Source organism: Nerophis lumbriciformis, linkage group LG11 (genome assembly GCF_033978685.3).
Source record: "Nerophis lumbriciformis linkage group LG11, RoL_Nlum_v2.1, whole genome shotgun sequence".
Classification (NCBI taxonomy): domain Eukaryota; kingdom Metazoa; phylum Chordata; class Actinopteri; order Syngnathiformes; family Syngnathidae; genus Nerophis; species Nerophis lumbriciformis.
Window position 1 is genome coordinate 32082536 of NC_084558.2, and position 25683 is coordinate 32108218.

Here is a 25683-nt window from a genome sequence, read left to right on the forward strand (position 1 = left end):
CATTTTGATAAAGACAGGGAAAACACGCATACTTGTAACGGCGCATGCAACAACAACAACAACATGGCTGTAAATGCGGTGTAAAATCATGAAATGCAACCTTACCCGAGCAAGAACTATGCGTATTTATCTGGTAGTCTTCATACTAATTTCTTTGACCCAGCCACAACCAAAGAAGTTGGAGACCTCCATGGTTTTCCAAGTTTTCATCTGTTATGTTTTTTAGAACGGTGTCTGGAGCACCAGATAGTTTGTCATGTGTGGGAACGTGACCGACAGATAATCGGTGATATCACTCGACAAAACTTTTTTTGCTCAAGTATAGAGATCTATTCCTATGCATAGTTAGATTTGTTGCTCGTATCTGCTTTTTGCAGGAAGATCGAGGCCCCCTTGTTTACTCAGATAGTCTGTGCGCTGCCTGCTGCACAACAGCAATCTTGGCTTGTTGACCACCATTTTTTTTTTTACAGTAAGAAGTCACGTGCTGTGTAATACAAACCCCGTTTCCATATGAGTTGGGAGATTGTGTTAGATGTAAATATAAACGGATTTGCGAATCATTTTCAACCCATATTCAGTTGAATATGCTACAAAGACAACACATTTGATGTTCAAACTGATAAACATTTTTTTTTTGCAAATAATCATTAACTTTAGAATTTGATGCCAGCAACACGTGACAAAGAAGTTGGGAAAGGTGGCAACAAATACTGATAAAGTTGAGTAATGCTCATCAAACACTTATTCGGAACATCCCACAGGTGTGCAGGCTAATTGGGAACAGGTGGGTGCCATGATTGGGTATAAAAACAGCTTCCCAAAAAATGCTCAGTCTTTCACAAGAAAGGATGGGGCGAGGTACACCCCTTTGTTCACAACTGCGTGAGCAAATAGTCAAACAGTTTAAGAAAACGTTTCTCAAAGTGCAATTGCAAGAAATTTAGGGATTTCAACATCTACAGTCCATAATATCATCAAAAGGTTCAGAGAATCTGGAGAAATCACTCCACGTAAGCGACATGGCCGTAAACCAACATTGAATGACCGTGACCTTCGATCCCTCAGACGGCACTGTATCAAAAACCGACATCAATCTCTAAAGGATATCACCACATGGGCTCAGGAACACTTCAGAAAACCACTGTCACTAAATACAGTTCGTCGCTACACCTGTAAGTGCAAGTTAAAGCTCTACTATGCAAAGCGAAAGCCATTTATCAACAACATCCAGAAACGCCGCCGGCTTCTCTGGGCCCGAGATCATCTAAGATGGAAAGTGGAAAAGTGTTCTGTGGTTTGACGAGTCCACATTTCAAATTGTTTTTGGAAATATTCGACATCGCGTCATCCGGACCAAAAGGGAAGCGAACCACCCAGACTGTTATCGACGCAAAGTTCAAAAGCCAGCATATGTGATGGTATGGGGGTGCATTAGTGCCCAAGGCATGGGTAACTTACACATCTGTGAAGGCACCATTAATGCTGAAAGGTACATACAGGTTTTGGAACAACATATGCTGCCATCTAAGCGCCGTCTTTTTCATGGACGCCCCTGCTTATTTCAGCAAGACAATGCCAAGCCACATTCAGCACGTGTTACAACAGCGTGGCTTCATAAAAAAAGAGTGCGGGTTCTTTCCTGGTCCGCCTGCAGTCCAGACCTGTCTCCCATCGGAAATGTGTGGCGCATTATGAAGCGTAAAATACGACAGCGGAGACCCCGGACTGTTGAACGACTGAAGCTCTACATAAAACAAGAATAGGAAAGAATTCCACTTTCAAAGCTTCAACAATTAGTTTTCTCAGTTCCCAATCGTTTATTGAGTGTTGTTAAAAGAAAAGGTGATGTAACACAGTGGTGAACATGCCCTTTCCCAACTACTTTGGCACGTGTTGCAGCCATGAAATTCTAAGTTGATTATTATTTGCAAAAAAAAAAATCAAGTTTATGAGTTTGAACATCAAATATATTGTCTTTGTAGTGCATTCAATTGAATATGGGTTGAAACGTATTTGCAAATCATTGTATTCCGTTTATATTTACATCTAACACAATTTCCCAACTCATATGGAAACGGGGTTTGTACAACTAATAGAACACTTTCCATCAAACTTGAGAACACTATTGCTTGTGTCAGAGATTTAAGGTGCAATCAGTTATCAATATTGGATCGGGACACTCTTACTACACAGCTATAGTATATTTTAATAACTGCCATTGTCTTTGTAAAAGCATATTGTTCTATATACACGTCATGTGTATTTCCCCATACATCAGGTAGGCTGGCTTTGTGTCACCCTGATTATTACCTGTGTAAATATGACATGGTGTTGGATCTGATCCTCGGTAACTGGATTGTGCTCCAAAATGACATTCAGCCTCAGAGACATCATTCTGGTCAACAAGGTGACCAGAATGGGATGGACATCTGTGGACATTCTCCTCTGCAAAAGAACACAAACAACATGCAGCATGTTGTTGCTGTCCAAGATTCACAGAGCACAGAAAATGTTACATGAACAATATTATATATATAGTATTAACTCTTGTGACTGTTGACCGTACAGTTTATATTCTGATGTGCCTCAGTTACAAAAAAATGGTGCATGATACTAACAATGAGGTGGGACATGATAGCAGTCAAAGCTCTCTGGTCTCCTTGAAGACAGTAGAAGTTGAGGGCAAGACATTCAAAAAGACCCTGTGTGCACAGCAACAGAATTCGAGGGCCAAAGGTGTGATCTGCGGCAGAAAGAACATAGCATTAATAGCATAATCTAAAACAAAGTCTGTAGATTTTAACACATTTTCTAAGCATATTTCTGGCCTAAATTAAGCATTTTCAAGCTAAAAAATGGCTAAATTAACTAAAAATATGTGAATGTGAGTGTGAATGTTGTTTGTCTATCTGTGTTGGCCCTGTGCTGAGATGGTGACTTGTCCAGGGTGTACCCCGCCTTCCGCCCGAATGCAGCTGAGATAGGCTCCAGCACCCCCCACGACCCCAAAAGGGACAAGCGGTAGAAAATGGATGGATGGATGGATGAATACCGTACTACAGTTGTATTGGCCACCAGATGAAACTAAACTAATCAGAGCGAGTTGCTGAGTATTGTGGCCACTGATTGGCACAGCTTCAGGCAGTGTTTTTTTGTGATTAAATGAGTGTAAAGGTGACTGTGTGGATGTTAAATCACGTGTTGAGGGCTCTCATAATGTTAAAACCCGTATTTAAAGCTTGTAAACAGATTTTTTCATGCTCTAGCTATGAAAATATTTGATTTTTAATTAATAATTCCTACTTTGCGGAAATACATTTACCATGGTCTGGTTTGGAACCAATTGACAGCGATAAGTGAGTATATCCTCACCCAATTATACCATTACAAGGTTTGATTACTTGCATTTGATTACAATAAAATGTATCAACAAATATTGTGCTGCTCTCTAATGGTTAATATTGTTTATATTGCTCAAGAATTTGATGAGTTTACGGTTTGATTCAACAGGCTTCTGTAGCCAGAGAGCGCTGCAGCCTAGCCTCAAGTAATAAAGTGGAGGCTCGATTTATGAACCCCTCTATATGCCAACTTTTTGATTTTCAAACTTTTACATCGAGCCAAGTATTACTTCATGTGCGAACAATGTCTTCATGTACAAATGCTTAAACGCAGGGTGCATCATTGGGGGACGGCGTGGCGAAGTTGGGAGAGTGGCCGTGCCAGCAATCTGAGGGTTACTGGTTCAATCCCCACCTTCTACCATCCTAGTCACGTCCGTTGTGTCCTTGAGCAAGACACTTCACCCTTGCTCCTGATGGGTCCTGGTTAGCGCCGTGCATGGCAGCTCCCGCCATCAGTGTGTGAATGTGTGTGTGTGAATGGGTGAATGTGGAAATAGTGTCAAAGCGCTTTGAGTTCCTTAAAAAAAAAGGTAGAAAAGCGCTATAAAAGTACAACCCATTTGTCGCAAAGTCAGGGCCCTCCACTCACTTTCTGCACAGGAGACTTTCTAGTCAAGTCTTAGCAATTCATTAAGTATGAGTGCCTATTGTGTGATTTTGATTTTTCACCTTTAGAAGTTTTGTCCATTTTGCTAACTTAATATAAGTCCCAAAACGCCAAGAGACCAGCGTGAAAAAAAAGCAGGGAATACCTGTGGAATACCTGTCTGTTGTTTTTTCCTCAGCTCCTTGTGGTTGGATTTTACTTTCTTAAAAGTTTAATATTGTAGCAATATGGTTGTTCAAGTTAAGGACTTTTGTGATTTTGATTGTTTGTGAGCGTACCATAGTGCCTTCTGCGTGTGTGGGTGTGATGCCAGGGCAGAGCATACAGCACAGTTCAGCTTGTTGTTTCAGCATGTTATTAAATAGAACATTGATCTATCAACACCTTATGTTTATTTGATATACAGTACTGTATTGCACTTTAGATTGTGTTCAAAGTAAACCTTAACTAAATAGTGACTTTTGTCGAGGCTGGAACACATTATTCATGTTTACATTGTTTCTTAAAGGGAACTCTGCTTCACCATATGAACTTTTTGATTTATGAACCCTGTTCAAGAACCAATCAAGTTCGTACATCGAGGTTCCACGTTACAAAGTCAGCAGTCTGACTTTTAACTTCCACAGAATTTGGAGGAGTATATGCCAGCCAGTAGTTATGCATATGCTGTTTTATGTCAAATTTGTTGCCTTAAAATCAGAATCAACTATGATTGTGATGCTAATTTTTGACCTTTGTCACTAGGATTGTGATGTGTATGTTATCATCAAGCTAGCGGCATAAGTGCAAACTTTTTTACTGTACGGTTTCAGTGCTTACTTCAGTTCATACCAGGTTGTATGTTGATTTAACATGCTTGTTACATTATTTCATGTGCTTAGTTTTTACAGTAATCTCATTTGAAGGCAACCAAAACAACCGTAACTTGGAAGTTTTTTTCATTTCTAAATTAAAAGGACTGTTTATCTATCTGCCAAACTATATAACAAAATTCAGGGAGTGCTAAATAAATGATTCAAATTATATTTAGTTATAAATAATTAATAATGAATTTTGACATCGGAGAATGTTGGCATTTATAAATAAATGATAAATGGGTTATACTTGTATAGCGCTTTTCTACCTTCAAGGTACTCAAAGCGCTTTGACACTATTTCCACATTCACCCATTCACACACACATTCACACACTGATGGCGGGAGCTGCCATGCAAGGCGCTAACCAGCAGCCATCAGGAGCAAGGGTGAAGTGTCTTGCCCAAGGACACAACGGACGTGACTAGGATGGTAGAAGGTGGGGATTGAACCCCAGTAACCAGCAACCCTCCGATTGCTGGCACGGCTACTCTACCAACTTCGCCACGCCGTCCCCTTATCTTCTGCTGGGCCCTTTCTGCAGCACCTATTGACACGAATAAAGAGGAGAATGCACCAAAACAATTTAAACAGCTAAACTGACACAAATAACATACCATTGCAGCACAGAACATGTGAAGCCATCTGTACTAATTGCTGTCTGAGGAACACAAGGTTGGTTTGAACAATGTCCACTCCATCACGGACCCTCACTGTGTCCTAGAGAAGAATGCCAGTTGTCAGTTCCCATGAATTGTATTATAAGCACGCACAGCACAGACTGTGGTTAAAACGAGATGTCCTTACAAAACTCTCCCTTATATGCTCCTCCAGACCGCTGATGAGGTTCTCAGCTGCTCTCTGTACAAACATCAATGATTGAATAAAATTATTCACACTTCCACACATGCAATTCAAGAGATTGTTTTACCTAAAGTGCAGACAACTAGTCAGTACTTACAGCTATGTTAGGGTCAGTGGGTTCTTGGCCCTGCAGGTAGTGCTCAGTGAAGAAGTCAGTCAGCTGGGGCTGAATTCGGGTAATAGGCTGAGCCGTCCCATTAAGCAACAGCACTATGTCCACCATTGCAAAATTTTGACACAACAGAGACAACAGGTCGCAAAAGAAACCTGTTGGTGTGACAACTTTTTTAGAAGCCTGTTTAGTGTTGACAGTCATTCCTACTTGTTTTGAGGCTTACCGCCAGCAACTCCAGATCCAATGGTAAACAGGTTGGTGGTCTGAGACAGCCTCTGAAAGAACTGGGCAATACTTTCTTCATCGCCTCGCTCTGCCCCAAGAGAGTTCATCAAGGTGGACAGCACTCCTTGTGCAATTCCAGTGAATAAATCAGGGCTCAAAGAGTCTCCACCAATGCCACTGCCTGGCTGAGGCAGGGAGGGACTTTGGGACTGAGGAACGTTCGATTCAACAGGACGGCTCGGAGGTGACTGCAGAAACAAAACAAAAAAACATGCCAACAACATACAATATAACCACTGTATGCAGTATACAGTGCACCATAAAATGGGAATAAATACAAGGGATACTAGAAATTCTGCTGTTACAAAAGTATAACAGTGTTTTGTTATGCTTGGATGTAGTTTGATTTAGATTTGTGGTAGTGAGAAGCATGGCATCATACTAAAACCACACAAATGTGGAATTATAATGCACATTGATAATGTGATTAATAATTTCAAACAATGGTTTTTAGTTTTTGTAATATACAATAGGGAAAATACTTCTGTTGCTGAGGTTTACCACCTTCCAACGATTTGAACAGTCCATAATCTTTATAGGTTTATTGTGACAGAGAGACATGTAAAAAATCCCAGAGAAAATAACATGATGAATAATTTGTAATGGATTGAGGTAAAGAAGTACAGTGGTATTTCGGGTACGAGTGCCCTAGTTTACATTTATCAGTAGACAAGCTGTCTCTCGACTAATTATGCTTAAGGATACGAGGAAATTTGGGTAACAAGCCTCCAACCTCTAGTTGGCAAATTTAAAGTCACAGTCAACAGACTTAAACATCTGGTCTTACTTGTTAGTATGATATTCGACCTAGAGATTGACATAATTTAGTTTTTCCCATTTATTGGAACTAAGTGAGTGAGTGCAAAGGAGAGTGCTAAGACTAAGAAATGGATGGAATTCCCTGTATTGAAGAAATAAATTGTCAATAATGTCACTGAGTACGTAGACGACTTGGTGAAGCACTTGGAGCATATCACTGCTTGTGTGCACAATACTGAAGCAAAATGAGTCGATAACGCCATCAAGGACGTTAAAATAATTACTCTACAGTGGACACATATTCATGAAACTATTAAGAAGCTGCTAAAGGTGTGTTGTACGAAATTTGAACTCAAAGGAGATACAAGTGAGCTCTCTAAAGTAAATACCGGTACTGTACATTATTATTGCATTACTTCATAAAACAACTGTAGTTGTACATTCTGTTGTATTGTTTCTCATGCAATATATCTTATCTACATATTTGTATTTGTTTTCAAAAGACATGTAACATTTTTAAAAATTGTAGTGTTTTAGGAGGACAAGCACAAATTACAACTTTGCAACTTTTTCAAACCAAAAAATATAACACCACCACCACCAGCTAGCCCTCGTTACCATTAGTGGTTTAACAGAACACGTATATATTAAGTGCCCATGTTTTTCAAAATGACAAATTACATTAAATAAAAATTGCTCGACGGTCCAAGGAATTTGGTCTGTGAAATTATCTGTATTTATTTATATAACGCCTTGAATGGGATTGTGTTGAAAATCTGAATTTCCCCTCGGGGACTACCGGTAATAAAGTAAACGAATGACAAATTACTTTACTATACCTGGAATGATACACAAAGTGCTTATATATATATATATATATATATATATATATATATATATATATATATATATATATATATATATATATATATATATATATATATATATATATATATATATATATATATATATATATATATATATGTCACATTCATCTAATTACACACACATTCACACACTGATGGCGGAATCTGCCATGCAAGGCGATAACCACGACCCATCAGGAGCAAAGGTGAAGTGTCTTGCCCAAGGACACAAAAGCAGTGACTAAGATGGCGGAAGCTGGAATCGAACCTGGAACCCTCAACTAGCTGGCACAGCCGCTCTACCATATGTGTCATGCCGCATATAGTCTTTTGGCTTGTCATTCTAAGGTAATTTGTCATTCCGGCTTGTCTAAGCTGGATGTCAAAGTTTACCAACTTCTTGGTTTATGTCCACAACCTTCTACTATCCAAGTGAGAGGCATGGTTTATAATATAGGATTAACTTTCACCGGCTCACCGGCTGATGATGTCAATAGTGGCCTTGTGGTTACAGTGTCCAACCTGAGATCGGTAGGTCGTGAGTCAAAACCCAGCTGAGTCATACCAAAGACTATAAAAATGGGACCCATTACCTCCCTGCTTGGCACTCAGCATCAAGGGTTGGAATTGGGGGTTAAATCACCAAAATGATTCCCGAGTGCGGCCACCGCTGCTGCTCACTGCTCCCCTCGCCTCCCAGGGGGTGGAACAAGAGGATGGGTCAAATGCAGAGGTTAATTTTACCACTACTAGTGTGTGTCTGACTATCAGTGGTACTTTTTAACTTTTTATAAGAGCATAAGCTAGTTACCTATCTGTGATCAATGCGCCACTAAAAGTAGGTCCTTAATGTTAGCGCTTATAATAACAATATTGCTAATACCTGGTTAATATTCAGGTCACAAAATGTAAATGGAATGCTTGCGCTTTTCGGATTTTTTTTGTGGGGTTTATGGATGCAATAGACGCAATGACGTCATGGCTCCCATTAGCTCTATTGTTAGCTGACTTTTATTTACAAGTTAGAATGCAAAAAAAAAACATGTGTTCTTGTCTCTCATAAGGATTGTGAATGATAAGCAACCTTTTTTTAAAAGTGCAGCTCCCTTTAAAGTTGCTATTTGAATTTTTCAAAGCAAAAAATATAACAACCACCGTTAGCTTGCGATGGATTCTGATGCGTCATCTATGTTGCTGCTTCTTGATCTTAGCGCTGCTTTCGAAACCGTCGATCATAATATTTTATTAGAGCGTATCAAAACACGTATTGGTATGTCAGACTTAGCCTTGTCGTGGTTTAACTCTTATCTTACTGACAGGATGCAGTGCGTCTCCCATAATAATGTGACCTCGGACTATGTTAAGGTAACGTGCGGAGTTCCTCAGGGTTCGGTTCTTGGCCCTGCACTCTTTAGTATTTACATGCTGCCGCTAGGTGACATCATACGTAAATACGGTTTTAGCTTTCACTGTTATGCTGATGACACTCAACTCTACATGCCCCTAAAGCTGACCAACACGCCGGATTGTAGTCAGCTGGAGGCGTGTCTGAATGAAATTAAACAATGGATGTCCGCTAACTTCTTGCAACTCAACACCAAGAAAACGGAAATGCTGATTATCGGTCCTGCTAAACACCGACTTTTATTTATTAATACCACCTTAACATTTGACAACCAAACAATTACACAAGGCGACTCAGTAAAGAATCTTGGGTATTATCTTCGACCCAACTCTCTCGTTTGAGTCACACATTCAGAGTGTTACTAAAACGGCCTTCTTTCATCTCCGTAATATCGCTAAAATTCGTTCCATTTTGTCCACTAGCGACGCTGAGATCATTATTCATGCGTTCGTTACGTCTCGTCTCGAATACTGTAACGTATTATTTTCGGGTCTCCCTATGTCTAGCATTAAAAGATTACAATTGGTACAAAATGCGGCTGCTAGACTTTTGACAAGAACAAGAAAGTTTGATCATATTACGCCTATACTGGCTCACCTGCACTGGCTTCCTGTGCACTTAAGATGCGACTTTAAGTTTTTACTACTTACGTATAAAATACTACACGGTCTAGCTCCATCCTATCTTGCCGATTGTATTGTGCCATATGTCCCGGCAATCTGCGTTCAAAGAACTCCGGCTTATTAGTGATTCCCAGAGCCCAAAAAAAGTCTGCGGGCTATAGAGCGTTTTCTATTCGGGCTCCAGTACTATGGAATGCCCTCCTGGTAACAGTTAGAGATGCTACCTCAGTAGAAGCATTTAAGTCCCATCTTAAAACTCATTTGTATACTCTAGCCTTTGAATAGCCCCCCTTTTTTTTTAGACCAGTTGATCTGCCGTTTCTTTTCTTTTCTCCTCTGCTCCCCCCTATCCCTTGTGGAGGGGGAGACACAAAGGTCCGGTGGCCATGGATGGGGTGCTGGCTGTCCGGGGTCGGGACCCGGGGTGGACCGCTCGCCTGTGTATCGGTTGGGAACATCTCTGCGCTGCTGACCCGTCTCCGCTCGGGATGGTTTCCTGCTGACCCCACTGTGGACTGGACTCTTACTGTTATGCTGGATCCACTATGGACTGTACTCTCACAATATTATGTTAGACCCACTCGACATCCATTGCATTCGGTCTCCCTAGAGGGGGAGGGTTACCCACATATGCGGTCCTCTCCAAGGTTTCTCATAGACATTCACATCGACGTCCCACTGGGGTGAGTTTTTCCTTGCCCTTATGTGGGCTCTGTACCGAGGATGTCGTTGTGGCTTGTGCAGCCCTTTGAGACACTTGTGATTTAGGGCTATATAAATAAACATTGATTGATTGATTGATTGATTGAAAATGTGCGTGTTTCAAAATTCAGTGTATAAAATTTAGTGTTTAAAAATTCAGTACTGAAAAATTTGCTGCTTCAAAAAGCAAGACTCACTTCTGGTTAATTAAGACTGAAGCAATCAATCATGTCTCTGAAGCAGCCAATAAGGTGTCAAGATTTGAGTCATGTGACACAGGTCTTGCAAAACAGCATAAAAAAGGCAGTTAACTGGGCTACCTTGTCATAATACAACATAGTTAACGTTTCAATGCGGCCCACTGGATATTTTCACACTATAGAAATGATTCCATTGAATAGAATCGGCACTTTTGAGTGTCTTAGGAAGCTCTGCATCATGCAGACCGGGCACGGACAGAGTGGCGCAGAGTGGGCGAAGCTTGTTTACACAGCAAAAAGCCTGATAGCGAGTATCAGAGGGAGGCAGATTTCTATGGTGATGAATATGTGGATATTTTTTTACCCTTGGCATTTATCCATATTTGTTGCATCTTTGTTGTTCTTCCTCGATTATAAAAGATGTCGATCAAGGCGGTGGTCTGCAGTAGAGGAGCAACATTCATATATTCTCAATATTCAGTGTTTTATCGTTTTTAGATAATATCGTAAATCCCACATTCTATATTTTTATGTACATTCTGACTGTCATATAATTCTGTAAAAAACTAAAATGTATTCCTTTTTTGAGATGGTCTGTTTAGTTTTTTTTTTACTGAATAAGACACTCAGAATGTACATAAAAATACAGAATGTGGGATTTACAATACTAACTATGAACAATAAAACACTGAATATTAAAAATGTATGAACATTGCTCCTCTACTTCCAACACCACCTCATTGATGGACATCTTTTATAATCGAGCAGGAGCAACAAAGATGCAACAAACTGGGCAAAAAATAAAGACAAACAGGAAAAACATCCACTTATTTGATAAAATATCATTCTTCTGCAGAACTTTGTTGTAGAAATCTGCCTCCGTCTGACACTCATGTTTGCGAGGTCTTAGACCCGTTGTTACCCCGCTTCCTATGGTCACCGTAGCAAACCGTATGTCACTCAAAAGTGTAGATTCTAACCGTTGGCATAATTTCTATAGTTTGAAGTTGGCCCATTGAAATGTTAATTATGTTGTATAATCCCCAGGTAGTCCAGTTAACTGTCTTTTTTATGCTGTTTTGCAAGACCTGTGTCACGTGATTTTAAACTTGCCAATGGGCTGCTTCTAAGACAAGATCGATTGCTTCAATCTTAATTTACCGGAAGTGAGTCCTGCTTTTTGAAGCAGCAAATTTTTCGACACTGATTTTTTTAAACACTAAATTTGTGTGTAATTTTTTAATTGTCCGTATAATTTGATACAAAAAAATTCAGGTCACAAAATTCGAACGCAAAAATTCATCATGATAAAGACACAAATTAACCTCCATAAAAGCAGTCCATGAGAAGCAACGAACATTTTGCAGTCATGTTGTTGTTTTAGAGAATATGCATTCAATGACAGCTAATGCTAACTATCCAACTTGTTATTATTAGCTAAGAACACCTGAAGCTAATGCGCGTGCATGTGTTACGTACGTACATAATTACGTCATTGCATATGAGAAACCGTTAAGAGGATTTCACTTAAACCTTTTTTAAACAGTCCACATTACAAAATAATAAAAAGCATAAATATGATTTGTGCTGATATCGCATCAGATAAATATTATTATTGGGTAATACTCAAGGCCTCGATAATGGTATCGTACTGGAAGTGAAAAAGTTTTATCGGGTAACCCCTAGTCTGAACTGAAACGTCATTATAATTTGAGTATGATTGCACAACGTTTGATTATGGTTATCTCTGAACATATGCATTTTTTGCATTATGATTTGTGAAATTAAATAAATGAGAAATTAATCAGAAAACAAAGAACAGATAAGTCACTTGACCATCTTTGCTATGTTGCGCACTTACTGAAGTGATGTCTGACATGCTGTGAATGAAACCAGGCACTCCAGGTAGAGTCACAGTGATGGAGGCTGCTGCTCCAGAGCCAGAACTTCCTGTCCCTGCAACTCCCGCTGGCAGAGAGCCTAGGAGTTGGACCAGGGTTCCCTCTAAAGCACCTCCTGCTGGCTGACCCACAGATCCCAAGGTGGTGTTGTGTGCAGGTGTGTCGGCAGAGGGATTAACAGGAGATGAGGAGGACTCAGATGAAGAGAAGGATGATTGAGAGCTGGACGTGGTATCACCTTAGCAAGTTACATGGAAAAAAAGTGTTTGCGGTTTTTCTACCATACATCAAAAAATCAAGACACTTGAAACAATCCACTAATCCATTCATGTTTTACAGGTGGCTGGAGCCTATCCCAGCTGCATACGGGCATAAGGCAGGGTATACCCGCCACCTCATCGCAGAGCCAACATAGATAGACAACATTCACACTCACTTTCACACACTAGAGCTAAATTTATTGTTGCCAATCAACCTCTCCTCAGGTGCATGTATTTGGAGATGGGAGGAAGTCAGGGTACCCGGAGTAACGGGGAGAACATAAAAACTCCAAACAGAAAGACCCAGAGGAACCAAAGACCTTCTTATTGTGAGGCAGACACACTGTTGCACAGTGCTGCCCACAATCCACTAATATGACAAGAAAATAAGTAATTTTCTTATGAATTACTTGAATTTACTCTTAGAAATGTTATGGTCTTTTGGTCCATATCCACCAACAGTTATGTTACTAAAATAAAAAGGCTGCAGTTTTTGCAAGAGTTCATACATTTACCTGTGTGCCCAGGCCTCAGAAGCTGCCCCACCAGACTGCTGATCATTTGGGTGAGGGAAGAAGTCAGAACTTGGTCCTGTTCAGGAGTAAAAAGAGGTACTGATAAACATGTAGTTGAATTGTTTGTATGTGGCTTTAGTATGTTCACATTATTCCCTTAGAATGTGTCAACATTTCTATATTCGAATATCCTACATCACTGTTAACCCTGATGTAAGTTTTACTCCCTTCCTTCTTTATTTTAGTTATAGAGAAGTGAAACTAACATGCTTAGGTGTTGCAAAAGATTCTTTGTGATTCAATCCTACAAATTTGTCAACAGATCCATCTTTCATTATTAGTGGTCAGCACCTGTACATTTTATCATTTAAAATGCATTTAAAAAGTGTGTGTGAGGCATATTAAGAGCTTTAAGGTGTGTTATCCTTCTATGCATTTAGCTTGTTAACTTCATTTGTGATTAACCGTAGAGATGGTTATTGGAGCGGAATCTAATTAATAATTTCAACAGTCTGAATTTTGTATATTATATGATGCATATTTTAACTGTGGGTCCCTATCCATAAACTGTAAGCTTCTAGGGATTACCCTTTTGCAGAACGAACTCTGATATTAACAAAAGAAACAATGTCATATGGAATTGTCTGTAAATAAATACATAAATAAATAAAATAGTCATTTTTATTGCAAATGTTAATTCGTAATTGGAGGAGAACAACCTCATCGAAATAGCATCTTGGTTGGGGGCGGGCGGGACACGGTGTGTGTTAAAAAAATATTATTTTTTTATCTAACCCCCATGAATAGCGGGGATTTACTGTACTCTGTGGGTGCTTACTGAAAAGGTATGTCACAATGTCAGCATGAAACAGATTCCGACTTTTAAATTAACCTGTCTTGCCTGTTGGCCGGTTGTGGGCACAGTGGCCCTCAGGTTGAAAGTGGCTGCTGTGGTTCCAATAGGCTGAGGGAAGGATGGTCTGGTGAAGACAACCCTGGCCTGAGTAGGATGTGGGGGATGTGTAGAAGGCATTCTTTCATTGCGGTCAGTGGTACCAGCACTGGATGCTGCCAGGTTTACTGGGTGGTCTGATGAAGCTGTTGCGGCAATGGCGGCTGCTTGACGGGAGATTTGCTGAACAATAGCTCGCGTGAAGTCTGGGGGTAATCCTGGGAAGTGGGCAGAATATTATTTGCTCCTTATTCAGAAAGTTGTTTTCCATAAAACTACAGGACAGCTCAGACTTAGGCACCATCTGTTTTTTTCTTGAACAATTTTATGATTACCTCTTTTTTTCAGTGACAGCAAGTCAATTAAATGAATGGTTTTAGCTTAGTTTTTACGCCGGCTGCTGTTTCTAATGCAACACTGGTCGGGAATCAAATTGATGCTCTCTGCCATGAAAGGCAGAAGTGTGTACCGTTACACCACCAGGAATAAAAACAAAAGCTGTGTGGCACAAATTATTAAAACAGCAAAGCATATGGTGGCCTGAGACTGAGAACATAGCAACAAACTACCCTACCACAGCGCATCATTTACCTGGCTGGACTGAACCAGGATCACCTGTAAAAAAAACAGAATTGATTAATTATACAGAAAATTAGAGATTTAGATTTTTAGGGGTTAGGGGTATTGAAATTGGGATGTCTATGCATTAGGGCTGCGAATCTTTGGGTGTCCCACGATTCGATTCAATATCGATTCTTGGGGTCACGATTCGATTATAAATCGATTTTTTCGATTCTCGATTCAAAAACAATATTTTTCCGATTCAAAACAATTCTCTATTCATTCAATACATAGGATTTCAGCAGGATCTACCTCAGTCTGCTAACATGCAAGCAGAGTCGTAGATTTGTGTAAAAAGCTTTCATAATTGTAAAGGACAATGTTTTATCAACTGATTGCAATAATGTAAATTTGTTTTAACTATTAAATGAACCAAAAATATGACTTATTTTATCTTTGTGAAAATATTGGACACAGTCTGTTGTCAAGCTTATGAAATGGGATGCAAGTGTAAGCCACTGTGATACAATTGTTCTTTCTTTTTATAAATGTCTAATGATAATGTCAATGAGGGATTTTTAATCACTGCTATTTTGAAATTGTTACTAATATTGATACTGTTGTTGATAATATTCGGGGTGGGGTGGGCGGGGCCGGGAGGCGGGGTTAAGGGGGGAGGAGTATATTTATAGCTAGAATTCACTGAAATGTAAGTATTTCTTATAAATATACACATATATATATATATATATATATATATATAATATATTTAAATAAAATAAATACCGTATTTTTTGGAGTATAAGTCGCTCCGGAGTATAAGTCGCACCGGCCAAAAATACATAATAAAGAAGGAAAAAAACATATATAAGTCGCACTGGAGTATAAGTCACATTTTTTGGGGAAATTTATTTGATCAAATCCAACACCAGAATAGACATTTGAAAGGCAATTTAAAATAAATAAAGAATAGTGAACAACAGGCTGAATAAGTGTACGTTATATGACGCATAAATAACCAACTGAGAACGTGCCTGGTATGTTAACGTAACATATTATGGTAAGAGTCATTAAAATAACTATAACATATACAGTAGAACATGCTATACGTTTACCAAACAATCTGTCACTCCTAATCGCTAAATCCGATGAAATCTTATACGTCTAGTCTCTTACGTGAATGAGCTACCGTAAATAATATTATTTGATAATTTACGGTAATGTGTAAATAATTTCACACATAAGTCGCTCCTGAGTATAAGTTGCACGCCCGGCCAAACTATGAAAAAAACTGTGACTTATAGTCCGAAAAATACGGTACTTGACTTTCAGTGAATTCTAGCTATATATATTTTTATTTTTATTTTTATTTTATTTTTTTATTATATATATATATATATATACATATAAATAAAATAAATACTTGAATTTCAGTGTTCATTTATTTACACATATACACACATAACACTCCTCTCTACTCATTGTTGTATTTGAAAGTGCAATGCTTTGCAGCCAGTAGAACAGCCTTTGAAGGAGCGTTGGTATGGGCAGTGTAACATTCTGGGTTGGAGTCAATAACCAGGCGAGGTGATGAAGTTACGTCTCTTTACTTCATACTTCAGAACCGACTCCCACACTTGCCGTCAGGGTGCGCAATACAACGTAAACCGTTGGCCAACCAAAAAATAACCACAGAACACTATACAGTATAGTGTTCTGTGGTTACTTTTTGGTTGGCCAAACGGACGTGACGACTCACTCAGGTCCGCACAGACCTGGAGGGGGCGTGCCCTATGTCCGGCTGGAAATCGGGAGAAATTCGGGAGAATGGTTATCCCAGGGAGATTTTCGGGAGAGGCACTGAAATTCGGGAGTCTCCCGGAAAATTCGGGAGGGTTGGCAAGTATGTGTCTACGGTTCTTCAGATAATACTAAATTAGACCACTTAGCCTGCTTTAAGTCCTCATATCTTGAATGGGATTGTGCTGAAAATGTTAATTTCCCCTCGGGGTTTAATAAAGTATATCTGATTTTGATTCTGATATGACACTAATGTATGTTTATGATAAGAAGAGCATGAAGGTTTATCCAGTCACAAACTGTTCTACTCACATAGTCCCTGAATTAAAAGCCGGTTTATGTACCATTTCATACCATCAATGTTCATCTGCATCATGACTGCAGGCTCCAAGGTCTGGTGGGTGATTCTGATTACTCGGGGTCCTTCTTGTCCTTGAACTGAATGAATTGTCCCACTGGAGTGAAGAGGCCGAGCCCGACCAAAAGTCTGCTGATCTAAAAGATTGTTGGTATGAGGTTGCTGACGTTGACCTTCGGATGAGAGTACTTCATTTGATTGCGTAGTTGCTGTGGTGCCTATGTTGAGCTGAGGACATTTAAAAAAAAAATCCAATATGAGACCATCATGTAAGCCAGCAAGTAAAATACATTTTACATTTCAAAACCAAAATACTCGAGCTGAAACAGACAACGCCTCACTCCCCACCTTAATGGGGACCTTTGATGAATTTCAGCTTTTTTGACTTATACATTTTCTCACAAAGGTTGGATACTCGTCTTAAAGAAATGTCAAAGCATCAAACCTCATGGTTCATGCATTTGGACGTGAGTTAGCACGCAGTTTTGAATGCCTCTGCCCGCAGTGTTTCAGTACCTTTTTTAACACTGGGGAATCAGTGACTGATTGACGGATCTACTAATGTAGGCATTTCTAGTATGCAACCTGCAGAGCTCCTTCCCCTCAGCCTCAGGCCCTGAGACTGTAATGGCTGCTTCCTGTAGCTTGTGTGGAATTCATTCTGGTCTAATGTCCTCCCCACTTGCTTTGATGTCTCAAGGAAATACTTGTTTATTTGTCTTAACATTTAACACGTTACTGTTTTGTCAAGATTGACCAGTACGAAATTGGATTAGCCGATAAACTGATGTAAAAAGACGACAACATTACGACTTGGTTTGAGGAAACACGAGAAAAGGTTGGATAGAGTATTTTTTTCATCTTTTTGGCCTGCACACAATAAAAAAATCATTTTTATTATTATAGAGTCCGTATCAATGAGAGAGTGGGCAGGTGAATACTAATGTGACGGAGTGAATCTATAAACCGTTGATGAAGTTTATTTTCGACTGTGTCTGGAATTTTTTTTTATATTTAACAGTGTACATTTTCAAAAGATAACTCTAATATTTTTGGAGGGTGGGTCGTGTTTTTTTTTTGCAATCTGGGAATGCTTCCACTAACAAACATCTTACGGGCATGCACAGAGAGTACGGTAGGTTATAAATGTGACTGAGTACCAAAATTCATGCAACATTTACACCAAGGCATATACAATACATATTATCTGGACCACAAGGAAGTGTTTTAAAATGTCAATTAAAAGTCATCATAGGTCCCATTTTGATAGTCTCATTACATCTGCCAGGAGGTTATGCATTCGCTGGGGTTTGTTTGTCCGTTTGTTAGTTAGCAACATAGCTCAAAAGATATGGGCAGATTTTGATAACATTTTCAGGAAATGTCCGAAATGGGAGAAGTCATTAGATTTTGGGGGCGATCCATTCCGGATCACCGTCTGGATTCAGGATTTTCTTTTTAAGGATTTTTTTTTTCTATTGCGCTCTTCGAGTGTTTTTCTAGTATTTATCTATTATAGACTTAGACTTCCTTTTTATTGTCATTCAAATTTGAACTTTACAGCACAGATAAGAACGAAATTTCGTTACATAAGCTCATGGTAGTGCAGGATAAAAAAAGCAATAAGGTGCATATATAAATAAATAAATATATATAAATAATTTATAAATATATATATAAAATTAAAAAAAATATATAAATATATATAAATAAATAAATAGATTACTGTACAGATAAATATATTGCACTTTTTCATGTTAATGGATGTACCGTATGTTATATTGTCTTTTTTATTCCAGCGAGTTAATCCATTTTGGGGGGAGTTGAGGGGATAATTTAATTATGATGTATTATCGCATAACATAATTATGTTATTATTATGTTGTTTATCTACAAGGTTGTGTTTTTACAGTTCTCCTCTGCTTTTTGTATCATCCTTGGACCCTGTCTAGATGCATGCAAACACACACACACCTGCACACATGTGAGCACATTACAATTAGTGGGCAGATCATTCATCAATATTTCACATCAATGCTGTGTTGTTATATTAACTGCTGCCAATGAACACATGGACACCATTTAATTCCTTTAAGTGTTTGAGCCATTTCTTAGACAAATGAAGAATCATCAACACAAAACATTGTCTGTCGTAAATAGCAAATTTTCTTACCTATTGGTACCTGTTTTTGTGTCTTTGGGATATGTCCCAAAAATTTGAAATCAAAATAATGGAGGCATGGCGGGGATATTTACAAAAACAATATTGCTTTCCTTCATACTTCCTCCAAACAAGCCTTTTGAAATTTGCCCAATTTGTGTCGTTTTTCCTAAGTGTAACACCAGCAGATATCAATATATGGTAAGAGTTTTGCATGAGTCCGCCATTGTATCTCGACATTGTAGTCAATAGGGTCCTTCTTTGTCTCTGTCCTCTTGTGGTGGGGTAGACTAACTTGTACATGCGCATGCATCCTCCGCTTTTGCCATCTCTAATACAAAGTAGCGTATAATTTGAACATATATCTGTCAGTAGACTCGATATTGAAGTGCTAAAAAATATAACACGGCTGGTGGGCAGAAGACACAGTCGAAGTGGAGGCACGGAAATAAAACGGTCAGAAATCGGCTTGAAGACAGTCTGTAAAACATAATCTATGCAAAATTATGACCAAAGAACCACCATTACATGTTATGTAGACCACAAGGAAGTCTATTAAATGTAGAACATAAAAGAACAAAAACAAAAACAGAACAAAAACATTATATGATCCCTTTAAATATTCTGCGTACTCACTGAAATGGGAATGTGTGTCAGACTGGACTGGACCAAGACAGGTTGGGTATACTGGGCCATGGGCTGGGCTACATAGAGCTGGCGAGGAGGCGGTGTTGCCAGGTTGCAACGTAGGTCACCAAGGACAATCAAGGTATTGCCAAGAAGACGTACCGCATCCCCTGCCATATTGAGCACACGCTGATTCGTTTCTCGTTCCTGCATCTGGCAAAAATTACAGATGACATTTATGAAATGTTTTGGTCACACTGAGCAGCTTTGGTACTGACATTTGTTGAAAAAAACCAAAACATGGTCAAAACATGACTCCTCCACATCCTAGGCTGTATCTCAAAATCTTAAAAATCACAATTTGTCTTTAAAAAACATATTATAGGTCTCATTTCGCATCGGAATGAATTGGGCACACAGAATATATGCTCTTGGGGCCAAGTTGTACACAAAGGCTCAAATATATACAGACAGTCCAATAAATCTTACAATAAGACCAAAGGTTACAGTATGTCTTAACTTGACAAAGCCAAGTCCTATTATGTTCTCGTTCGTGATCATGATCACATCTGGTAGTGTCTCTTTGACAGCACTTATTTGATCATCACTCCAAGCAATTGTACAAGACAGTAAGTTATTTGGAAGTGTCACGTCGCATGTATATACATGTGTGCAGCGTAGATGAGCCATAGAATGACTGTCATGTGATTGATTATCACCGCTTATTAACGATAACCTCCACCTTTCATAATGGCAATCAATAGACGGACACCATAAATCCACCAAGGCAAAACCCAAACCACGCATATGAGAGTACATTCTTGCTCATCAAAAAACACAATGTGCGATTCAAACCTAAGAACATTATATGAACTGTCAAAACAGTAGTGGCAGCATCATGCTTTCGGGCTGCTGTTATTAGATTAGTCCATATTCCCACAATAAATCAAATCAAATCAAATCAACTTTATTTATAAAGCACATTTAAAATTTACCACAGGGGTAGCCAAAGTGCTGTACAATGAACAGGTTAAAAGATAAAACGAGTACCGAGCAAACACAACACAACACAAACAGAACACGATAAAAAATAAATAATTAAAATAGAATAAATAAAAACAGGTTCACAGCAGGTGTATTATGGGGCGCCATTGCAGGATGGATATCACTCAGTGTTAAAAGCCATGGAATAAAAGTATGTTTTTAAGAGAGATTTAAAAACAGGAAGAGAGGAGGCTTGTCTAACACTCAGGGGTAGGTCGTTCCAGAGCTTGGGAGCAGCAACGGCGAAAGCTCTGTCACCTCTAAGCTTCAGCCTTGTGTCAGGGACCGTCAACAGCAGCTGATCGGCTGATCTTAAGGATCGGGTGGGGCAGTAAGGCTGAAGGAGGTCGGAGAGATAGGTTGGCGCGAGGTTGTTTAGACATTTAAAAACAAATAAAAGGAGTTTAAAATGTATTCGGTAACGCACAGGGAGCCAGTGAAGGGACGCTAAAATAGGGGTGATGTGCTCACGTCTGCGGGTCCAATAAATTATCGGTTTGTGAAAAACGAAAAGACTGTACATCACAAACTCTCCTTTCATATATATATATATATATTTTTTAGAACTTATTTGAAGGTTAGATATGCCTAACCTTCAAATAATTTGTAAAGAATATTTAAAACTGGAAAAACATGCAGTGACACAAAAAATTACAGCTCAATGCCTACAAAATGGATGACCAGTTGATTTTACAAGACAGTCTGGAAAAAGTTTGGACACACCTTCTCATTTCAATGCGTTTTCTTTATTTTCATGACTATTTACATTGTAGATTGTCAAAGAAGGCATCAAAACTATGACACCTGTGAAGTTAAAACCCTTTCAAGTGACTACCTCTTGAAGCTTATGGAGAGAATGCCAAAAATGCGCAAAACAGTAATCAGAGCAAAGGATGGCTATTTTGAAGAAACTAGAATATAAAATATGTTTTCAGTTATTTCACCTTTTTTAAGTACATAACTCCAAATGTGTTCATTCATAGTTTTTAATGCCTTCAGTGATAATCTACAATGTAAATAGTCATGAAAATAAAGAAAACACATTGAATGAGAAGGTGTGTCCAAACTTTTGGCCTGTACTGTACATTGTTATTAGTATATTTTATTTGTACATTTTTAGGTGGTCAAGAAGCAGAGATGATGCATTTATGTTATTAAGATCACAAAGTCTCTCTTTAATCCTTACGTTGTTGTTGTAGTCTGCCGAGGAGGCTGCCCCAAGGATGGACTGGGTCCTCTGGATGAATGGACGTAACCTTTCCTCCACCCTCTTGACCTCTGAGAGAATCTCCAGCAACTCAGCTGGACTTGGATTACTTAAGACAGAACAAAAATGTTAACGTTTCAAATGTGCACTCTACATTGTAAAACATTTGTTTTGTTTCATGCGACAATATACAGACAGACAAGCTGTCAGAAATGCAGGCAGAATGTCATGTGAATTCAGTTGAATTTTTTAAATCAAATTTTAAAAGGGTAACTGCACTTTTACGGGAATTTTGCTTATCATTTACAATCCTTATGTAAGACAAGAACATATATGTTTTTCTTTTTTTTATGCATTCAAAAGAGTAAATACATGCCACCAAATGTCTGCTCACAATAGAGCCTATGGAAGTTGCTCTATTCTGCCAATAAAGCCCTTAAAGCGGAACTGCACTTTTTTGGAATTTTGCCTATCGTTCACAATCTTTATGAAAGACAAGAACATAGGTCTTTTTTTTAATTACAATTTTAAAGATCATAAAAAACGCTTGAAAGATGCGGCTGATGGGAGTCACCATTGTAGCCTCCAGAGCACTCTAAAACAACTTCAAAACCCTCCAGCAACGTTTTATGTACACAGTGCGAGTCTATATATAATGTAGTAACAGACACGTTGATAACAATATAAATAAACTCAATTTTGAATATAGTTAAAAAAATAAAAAAAAACTGGCTATAAATTAGCAAGGAATAAATAACAAGTAAAATAATAATATTAGCAATAACAATACATTTACATAATAGCAATATAAAAAACAAGAAAATTCTTTTTTTCCCTCGTTTTGTTTTTAATTCCTTTTTTTTACCTTTTACACTTATTTTATCACCGTAGAGTGTGTGCTTTTTGTGTAAAATAAAATTTTATCAAATGTTTGTTATTTAAATGCAAAAATCCTCACAATTATTGGGGCAATACTTTTTTGGACAATTTGGACCAGTAATTTAGGTCAAAGCATAATCAATTTGTAAATGTATCAGGTGCTTTAAGTGCAATTTGTGTTTAAGGTACTTTTTTGAAACCTTTATTTGGTTAGCGCAGTCAGACCGGATGTGGCGCATTGTGATATTATTGTGAAGGGGGGAAGTGTGCTGTACTGTTGTTTTCAGTTTGAAGAGTAAGAAGGCGACTCACTTGATTGAGGCTGTTAAAAAAATAAAATTAAGATAAAAAGAGAGTGCCTCTAAAGTTGCGACCGCTGTTTGATCGTTGTTGTTAAATGGATGATGTCGTTACAACAAAAAGCAGATGAGATGTGTTGTGGGTGTATGGATTGTTCTTGTAAGCTTTCGCTTCGTAGTTTAGTCTCTGTTTAAAGTGACCGTCTCGACATTAACATTGTTTATCAGGACGGGGCGGCCGTGGTTCAGTGTGTCGGGGATAAATGAGCGCTATCGGACACATTATTTTCCACAAAAATGTTTTCTTCTCTTCCGTTTACGTTTTATTGGCCAATTATGCAACTCCGTCCGCCGTTACATTGAACACGGAAATGATGCCTTACTTTTTTGTTGAGTTTAGTGATTATTGATTAGGCATACTAGCACTTCATCATATAAAAAGTAGCAACCATGGTGACATCCCAAACTTCTATTAGACGTGCTCTTTTGTCAGTCATTCGCTCCTCATTTGTTTCACTGACAAGCTCCGGAATTTGCATGCACTTTGTGCGGCCTATTACCGTATTTTTCGGACAATAAGTCGCAGTTTATTTCATAGTTTGGCTGGGGGTGCGACTTATACTCAGGAGTGACCTATGTGTGAAATTATTAACACATTACCGTAAAATATCAAATACTATTATTTAGCTCATTCACGTAAGAGACTAGACGTATAAGATTTCATCGGATTTAGCGATTAGGAGTGACAGATTGTTTTGTAAACGTATAGCATTTTCTATGTTATAGTTATTTGAATGACTCTTACCATAATATGTTACGTTAACATACCAGGCACGTTCTCAGTTGGTTATTTATGCGTCATATAACGTACACTTATTCAGCCTGTTGTTCACTATTCTTTATTTATTTTAAATTGACTTTCAAATGTCTATTCTTGGTGTTGGGTTTTATCAAATACATTTCCCCCAAAAATGTGACTTATACTCCAGTGCGACTTATATATGTTTTTTTCCTTCTTTATTATGCCTTTTCGGCCGGTGTGACTTATACTCCGGAGCGACCTATACTCCGAAAAATACGGTAATCGTATTTTTCGATTATTGTATTTTCATAATCGAAATGGACATTAAAATTTTATAAATTGTCCAGACCTAGTCCTGGGTTCAATCCCGGGCTCGGGATCTTTCTGTGTGGAGTTTGCATGTTCTCCCCGTGACTCCGTGGGTTCCCTCCGGGTACTCCGGCTTCCTCCCACCGCCAAAAACATGCACCTGGGGATAGGCTGATTGGCAACACTAAATTGCCCTAGTGTGTGAATGTGAGTCTGTCTATCTGTTTTGGCCCTGTGATGAGGTAGCGACTTGTCCAGGGCGTACCCCGCCTTCCGTCCGAATGCAGCTGAGATATACTCCAGCACCCCCCGCGACCCCAAAAGGGAAGAGCGGTAGGAAATGGATGGATGGATGGATGTCCAGCCCTTTCACATTGTATATTAAACAGATAGTAAGCATGTAAACAATTACTGTACAGCATGACAAAGTTTGTATTGTATATTAACGGACAGTAGTATGTAGACAATTACAGCAAAATGAAGTATATAATAGTATAGCTTACATTTTTGTTTTAATCACTGTTTTATGCTACTGATAGCTTTTTTTGAGGAATCAGAGAAAGTTGACAAAACCCAGGTCGTTTTCTTTCTTCCTATTGAGCTAGCAGCAGCTAGCATCATCTCACAAGATTGCCGGGTGCCGTGAATGTCAATGAAGGGACGAAATTGACGTTATAGTGAAGACTGATGATCGCAAATTTTTAGGTCTATTTTTTTTTTTTATGCCTGGCACCCCTTTGATTAACACTTATGGAGTGACTTACTTATTAGGTTGTGTGTTGTGTGCTTGTTCAGTCTGTGTGGAGGTGGAAGATGATGCCGCAGCAGGAGGAGGAATGTTGGCATCCGTCGGCGGTAATGCTTGAGCAACTACGGCCGAGGAGGGCGATACAGGCAAGGATGAAGAGGAGGTTTGTACTTCTGACTCTGTCTGGAAACTGCTGCCACTGGACACCCCCTTCAATGCAAAAACAGTAACACCCATCAAAATCCAAACAAATTCACAGTCATTCATTTTTAATTATTATGCGCAACATTAAAAATACATTAAAATTAGAGATGCTCCATATTGGCTTTCTTACCAATATGGTATATGTAGATACTGTCCTGCCCTGTCCCAATATGATATTAACTGATACTAATTCATGCAGCAGCTCTTCCCTCGAACGAATGTCAAATCACAGTTTGTGTAATGAAAGAACCCTTTACTTTATTGTAAGCCTATGTATTTATTTCGCTAATAAAAATAAGAAATACTGCAAACTACTGTACGTTCTACAAAAAGTGCTATTTCTATTTTTAACATTTTCCCAACAAAGTA

General features: G+C 38.7%; 1 protein-coding gene across 4 annotated transcripts in view; it reads right to left on the bottom strand.

The window, feature by feature from the left end:
- The window catches only part of bag6l (BCL2 associated athanogene 6, like), a 57170-nt gene that overhangs the window by 21306 nt on the left and 10181 nt on the right, over positions 1–25683 (bottom strand). For 2 of the 4 annotated variants that reach the window (XM_061966785.1, XM_061966786.1), the window contains exons 7-20: positions 25127–25320; positions 22053–22182; positions 19832–20035; positions 17031–17262; positions 14907–14930; positions 14256–14533; positions 13364–13439; positions 12549–12826; positions 6071–6320; positions 5830–5999; positions 5676–5729; positions 5486–5588; positions 2622–2746; positions 2314–2448 (exon numbers count right to left, since the gene is read on the bottom strand). In XM_061966785.1, the coding sequence (XP_061822769.1) occupies positions 2314–2448; positions 2622–2746; positions 5486–5588; positions 5676–5729; positions 5830–5999; positions 6071–6320; positions 12549–12826; positions 13364–13439; positions 14256–14533; positions 14907–14930; positions 17031–17262; positions 19832–20035; positions 22053–22182; positions 25127–25320 (2253 nt within the window). The remainder of the gene's footprint in view (positions 1–2313; positions 2449–2621; positions 2747–5485; positions 5589–5675; positions 5730–5829; positions 6000–6070; positions 6321–12548; positions 12827–13363; positions 13440–14255; positions 14534–14906; positions 14931–17030; positions 17263–19831; positions 20036–22052; positions 22183–25126; positions 25321–25683) is intronic. The other 2 variants (XM_061966787.1, XM_061966789.1) reach the window with 2 other exon arrangements.